This window comes from Mya arenaria, chromosome 13, assembly GCF_026914265.1.
Source record: "Mya arenaria isolate MELC-2E11 chromosome 13, ASM2691426v1".
In the NCBI taxonomy this organism is placed as follows: domain Eukaryota; kingdom Metazoa; phylum Mollusca; class Bivalvia; order Myida; family Myidae; genus Mya; species Mya arenaria.
The window spans coordinates 67663410-67670047 of record NC_069134.1 but is presented as its reverse complement, the minus strand read 5'-3'; the positions used below and the strand labels follow the sequence as shown (position 1 = coordinate 67670047).

Sequence of the window (6638 nt, the reverse complement as noted above, 5' to 3'; positions counted from 1 at the left end):
TATGGTGCTTTGTAACATATCAGCATGGTAGACGGATGTTGTGTGTATTGTGTAAGCATGTGGTATCAAGGTTGCTTTCCATAGCTAGTATAAATTTACCATTTAAACCGACCTGGCAGTTTTATTTATAGCACCTGGCAGTTTTATTTATAGCAAGGATCGTACCATAATTGTATATTGGGATATTGCCATTACCTGTAATGTTATGTTATTCCATTCATACCATTCGTGCTGCATGGGAAATCAATTTTCAATCCAAGCTCCCTACCTGTAAATTCTCGGATAAGGTAAAAGTGTAACATTACCAATGTAGGGTTAAATGCCCATTTCATGTGCTATACTGGGTGTCATATACATATCTCAGCCAGGTCGGTTGAACATCATAATAGTGCTTAGTTTGCACATAACCTTAGTTTGCACATAACCTCATCCTTGCACATCCTCATCCGTATTGGGTTGGGATATTTTCAGCACTAGTATTTTAATGTGAATTAAGCAGCATACAGCTGTTACAGAATTATGAACATTTTTAACATCTTGATAATGTAGTCAGTAGTGCTGAAAACATCCCCTAGTCAAATAACTTGACTGGTTAACCGGGCAACCACAAATCAAATCTTGTGGACCTGGGGGCTCACCATAGCAACCATTCTTCATTTTTAATCACTCTTTATTCATCGATATATCTCAATATATGGGTAATTCTATATTTTAAGTGATTTTCTCAAATTTTATTTACAAATTTAAAGAAATAAAATTCCACACTAAAAGAAAGAAAGTTTGCTTCCATTAACTATTCTGAATATTGAAGTATTTGTTGCAGAGCACACTTTTGACCATTAGTGCTAAAATGGAGGTGGAAAATATATGACGACCGGACAAAATGTCACTACCGCAACATATTTCAAAGTACGAAATATTCCCAGATTTTAAAATAAAATGTCCATTTTTTCTTATTGTTATGAAGCTAATGAGCGTAATTTGTTGTACGCAATGACGAATATGTCCAATAGTGTCATAAACATGCTTTGATAATTAACTCAATTGCGATTATTCAGAAACAAACAAATTTGATGTATGAAAGTAGTCGATATTAATGATTTGCTGAACATATGTCATTTGATCGTTCAGTTATAATCGTCTTTTCATATGAATAACGTGTTTGCTAATAGAATAAGTTTAAAACAGTTTTCATTTCTGAAGGTAAATAATAAAAAAACACTGTTTCGGTAATGACTCAATGTTGCGGTAATGACGTCACTAGTTGCGGTAATGACAAACTAGATTTGTATACAACTCATTTTATTAGAATGACGTATTCTTGATAATAATGCATTATAAGGACGTCCATATTCATGTTATAAGTTTATACATTTCTTATCTATATAAACAATCCCATAAAGGTTGGTTTTGATACCAATCAACACGCACACACATAACTCGTAAATGGTACATCTAACAATATTTCATTAACAAGAGCGCCGCAAAACGCCAACGCCTGTCCATTTATTTAAGTCGAAACAGACATAACTAAATCATTTTTAAAGTCTTAGTTACGCCTTTGCTGAACACATGCAAATTGTCTCCTACAACGTGTATTCCAAGTTCCATTTTGATATCGTAATTGTATTAATTATGGCTGTCGGTTTAAGATTTTGCATGAGGACGAGCTACCGCCGCCGAGAGTATCAAAATTCCTCGAAAAAAAAAACAGATGGGGAAAATCAGTTAAATCATCTTTAACAATAACGATTTGCCCCTCTAGCTCTACATGCAGTATATACAATAAAGTAAGTCATTGTGTGACAAATATTGCATTAAAACAATCAAAACATGAATAGAACAGCAAATTAATAACTAGTTTACAGTTCAACCAATGGGATAACACGTTATAAAGCCTTCTTTCCCGCTTCATCAAGCCCCATTTTCTCGAGGATGCGTTTCCACATACAAGAGTCAATGTGGCGGTGTCGCTTTGTGACCAATGCCGGTTCCTCTTCAAGTAGGGTTATAAGCTTTTCCTTGCCGTACCACAGGCGGTCTTCGACGAGTGGCCAAAAGAAACGATTAGGACCTATTCTACACATGGCCGTGACCTCTACTGTGTCTTCGTCGACATCCATAATGAGGCCTGGATATGGAAGCCCCTCATAATCAACCACACAGTAGGAACCAATCAGCGAATCACTCAATACTAGTGGCCGGAACGGATCGTTCGTACTCTATAATGAATTTAATATACATGATATACATTTTCAAGCCAAACAAGAAAACGATAGCCATATAAATCACCGTAAGGATATCATTGTTTGCCTGTAATGGTTTTACACATTGAAACTGCCAGATGAAACAGCATCAACATTGCGAGAATAATTGGTTCAAAATCGTAAAATAGTCTGAACTGTTAAGACATATAACTTTACATGTATGCATATTATGTTAAATGTATTTTGCAGCGTTAAAATATACATTCGTTTTGCCGATGTAAAGCGTTGATATATTAAGCTACACTACAAATTATAATCAAACCTGGATGAAATCGTCGGCAACAACATCGGCAGAACTGCCACCGCTGGAGCCCCCAGGATTCTCCTGAAATTGATATTCACTAAATTATTACTTGATTATTTCTTTCATTTTATATATATCGCAACAAACTTTAGGGTAAAATGTGTGACACTTACATGAGACACGTTCTTGCTCATACAAGTCAGAACTGGCGAGTAGCATTCGCAGTCTTTGAAGCAGAAGCAGCTCAGTGGTCTGGAACTTATCAGCCCTCTATTGACAACCGTAGCCTGTGGAAAGTAATGTGCAGCATAGTAATGACAGTATATTTTTGCCAATTTAAGTCGATTTATTACTTAAGGTATCCGACGCGCAAATTACGTTGTTCTTTTGTTTGGCCATTGTCCGTAATGTTAATTTTTTATGCATGGTGATCCCATATCATTATTTATGTATACATGTAGATAAACCTTTATCATTTTATGTACCTGGTGCATTTTCATAGTTTCAGGCACTGCTGGTATTGTCACATTGGCGATTTGCCTTTCGTAGTTTGCCACTGCCTCTTCCTTTATCTCGAACATTAGTTTCGATGTAGTATCTTTCAGGCCATCCATAAGGTCCGCAGCGCACATGACGTCCATTCCTTTACTATTGACGAGCTGGTCAGCATGGCGTTTAATTGTTGCCCCTACGCCGTCAGGGGCCCCCTTACCGTGACCAGCTTCTAGAAAGTTCCACGTGCTATATTTAAATCCCATGTCGATTATTTCAATCGAAAAAAGAAAGAAGTTCGACCTAGATCGATACTGAGTGGTTGGGCCATCGCTTACGAAATGCACAGAGTCAACTGACGATTTTGTTTTCATGTGTTGTAACACTGGATTCAAATGTGCCCATATGGCAGGCGGGGAATGTTTCAGGCAGTCTGATATAGTACTAAAGGCTGTTGCAGTCCCTTGCAAATATGCGACGCCTGTATGGATCGATATCTGGCGCTGTGACGCCCCAAAATGCATTGATTGTATTTCTTTTCCATATTTGCAATTGAAATTCTCCGAAAAATCTATGTGTATTATCATGCTTTTTTCATTTAATGTTTGCCGTAGCTGTCTAATTTCTCTGTACTGGTGCGTTATATTTAAGATATGACGGGCTATTCGATTCAAATCTTTCGTAAATTCCTGTACTAACGTTTCGATTGTCCCTTGTTGATTGGATTTCACTGTAACAGATTGTTTTTTCACTTCAATATTACCCGCTTCTCTGACCTTTTCCTTTTGTATGGTAACATTTCTCCATTCTTTCCAACTAACTTGCCTTCCACTTTCCAAATTGGTTGCAACCGTTCTTTCTTTGCATGCCTGACATTCTCTATACATGCATTCTTTTATGCCCTTGTTGCAAACAATTTCTAAAATCAGTTCGTCAACACATCGACTTTTAATGATTTTTTCTGAGAATAATCTATTTATTTTGTAATTTGTGTTTTCGTGTATTTTGCAAAGACAAGTTTCTCTATTCTTCTCTGTTGCTTTAAGCACCCAGAATGGTTTCAGTTTACAGAATAGGCTATAGGAAACTTTGCTTTTTTGTTCGCATAGAAATTTTGAATGGAGATTTTTTAAGGTATCATTTAAAAGTCGTATTTGTTTCTTATCGCCCGACCGACTGATTGTAGACTTTTTTCCCGCCTTAACTCGCGAATTGTCGTCTCTGTCTAAGAAATTTACAACCATGATTTTCAAAAGAGACGGTCGTTTCTTGGTTTTTGTTTTGCTATTAGAGGATATTCCAAATATTTGCTTCGCATACTTGTTTAGTCTGTACTTTTTCAAAATAGACTTTTTCAGAGCCGCTCTCCTTATTTGTCTTTTCTCCTGCTTAGTTTTGGCGTCTTTATATGATTCCTGAATGTTTCTTACCGTTATAAGGTGAAGTGTTAAATGTTTTCTCAACTCTTTACTTTCCATTGTTATTTTAACCCTTCTTTCAAGTTCTGTTTCATTTGGTTGTTTTAAGCGATAGGCTCGTTTACGGTACTTTTCTTTTAGCCGTCTTTCATGGTCTAAATCTACTTTCAACCTAAATATCTCCCTATATGCTCTAGCCCTATCCCGCCTAGTTACCTTTCTACCTTTCTGTTTTCTTGTAATTTGGTCGGCGTCGTTGACTATTTGTATTGGCTCAGGAGTTTGAGGGGGGCTCAGGGTATTTTCAATGTGTCCTAAAATCATTTGGTCTCTAATGCGTTTATTTTGGGTGTTTTTCTTCCAGTTGCGCCTAGTTTTCCTTTTCTCCCTCGCATTCATATCTTTAACAGATTTAATATGGCCGCTTTCTTTTCTTTTTAAGTAGCGCTCATTTTCTTTTTCTTTATATTGTTGATGCAAGTTAGGATTTTCCCGTTGTCTCTTCCTCCAGAGCGCAGACCTTTCTCCGCTTGTCATACCCATGATTTAATTGAAGCAGGTATAACCTTCTTTTGTCTTTTAAATTTGAAATGGAGTCGCGCAAATCACAGATATGTTTCGAATAAATGATGAATTCTTCGTTGTGTTTTGTTTTCAACAAATGGTACAGAATGCGCTCAGTTTTACCAATATTTATGTCTAAAGCATTGAGTTTTATCTTTAAACCTACAAATAAAATAATATCATTATAGATCTACATGCTAATGCAATTTTTATTTATCAGTTTTGTTTATATTACAAAACAATGTATTAAACTCAAATTATACGCTGCGTAACATTGACAAAGTTTAAATTGTTTTCGATTTTATCGAATGCAAAATTAAGTAACACACTTGAAGAATATATCGCGTGGTCTATTTATTAAGTAATATCACAATGTTTGCCTACAATCCACGAAAAAAAAAACATTATTAAATGGCTTGGTCTACCAATATTGTCATTACCGAAACATCTGTGTCATTACCGGATACAACGGATTTAACATTGACAACTTTTATTTTGCGTTATGATAAAGTTGAACACTATCTTAGTGTTAACGATTTGTTTAAAAAAATGCTAGTTAAACGTAATGTCATAAACCAATGTATTCGGTAATGACAGACAAAAAATGTACGTTTTAAAAACAAAAACTTACCACTGAGCTGAGTATCGACATCGGCCATATCGATCCGGTTTAAATTTTCGCGCATTTTAAACTATCTGATGACGTAAGCGCGTTACTGCTACGAAGCGTCATATATCGACTAACTGGATTTTAATAAGGCTGTTGCGGTAATGACAAATGTTTGGGACAACCCTTTTAATTTATTTTTATCATAGAAAACAGTGTTATTGAGTTAATTAAGCATGTCTTGATTTAAATATAAGGTATTTTTAATTAATCAGATAAAAAATGATTTAGTTCAGGAACATCTTTGTTCTTTTTTTTCAAATTCAAACATTACGCTTTAAACAATGGGACATACATTTTCTTATGATTTTCCTGAAGGTGGCAAGTGAAAATAATTTTTAAGAGGCCTAAGCCGAATATAAGAGACGTACATATAGATTGATTGTATTTTATAATGGCTCAAATTATACAGAAGGTCAGAAGATAGTAAAACAAATGTAAAAACGCCATATCATTTAGAAGAAAATTTTATGGGACATGAAAATCTCTCAAAATATAGAATTACCCAGATACTATATATACCCTATAGATAATCATATACATACCAGCATCATGCTAGTTCAAATGTATTGGCTACCAAATGTTTTGAGAAACTACACATGCTTTGGTCAAAGTGTCAAACAGCTTGGATCCAGATCATAAACAAAGTATAAACTTTGCATCTGATATATATGGATCTGAGCTGTTTGCAGCTGATATCACTATATGTAAAGACTGATTATATGAAATCCCTTCATAATTCGTTGTTATTATTCTGAATGTGTGTCCAATAGCTGATTCATCTATATCAGAGTCCCAGATAAGGTGTGTACATCGCAAATTTTAAAACACTTATTTAGCGACCAAACTCTATGTTGTGACCATTCATAAGACTCGTCTTTTCCAAGACGATTCTTATCTTATGAATGTTAACAACAAAAGGTTTGGTTGAGAAATATTGAAACTGATCGAAAAATAACTCAGATACGCACAGAAAAATAACTCAG

The 6638-nt window shown here is 35.2% G+C and overlaps 1 protein-coding gene across 1 annotated transcript; it reads right to left on the bottom strand.

Annotated features, from left to right (window-relative positions):
* Positions 1-1789: 1789 nt before the first annotated feature.
* Positions 1790-4964, bottom strand: LOC128215498 (uncharacterized). The gene is made up of 5 exons (XM_052922180.1): positions 4789-4964; positions 2997-3558; positions 2685-2798; positions 2530-2592; positions 1790-2222 (listed from the first exon to the last, which is right to left on the bottom strand). Exons 1-5 carry the CDS (start codon positions 4962-4964, stop codon positions 1890-1892), a joined length of 1248 nt encoding a protein of 415 aa, XP_052778140.1. The 3' UTR covers positions 1790-1889.
* Between the last annotated feature and the right edge of the window lie 1674 nt (positions 4965-6638).

What these genes read in the sequence shown, in the direction of transcription:
- LOC128215498 (XM_052922180.1), bottom strand. Translation starts at nt 4,964, where the DNA reads ATGGGTATGACAAGCGGAGAAAGGTCTGCGCTCTGGAGGAAGAGACAA. An exon ending in AAACTATGAAAATGCACCAG is followed by an intron (nt 2,799 to 2,996) that starts GTACATAAAATG and finishes TACTTTCCACAG; the next exon opens with GCTACGGTTGTCAATAGAGG. An exon ending in TGAGCAAGAACGTGTCTCAT is followed by an intron (nt 2,593 to 2,684) that starts GTAAGTGTCACA and finishes TATCAATTTCAG; the next exon opens with GAGAATCCTGGGGGCTCCAG.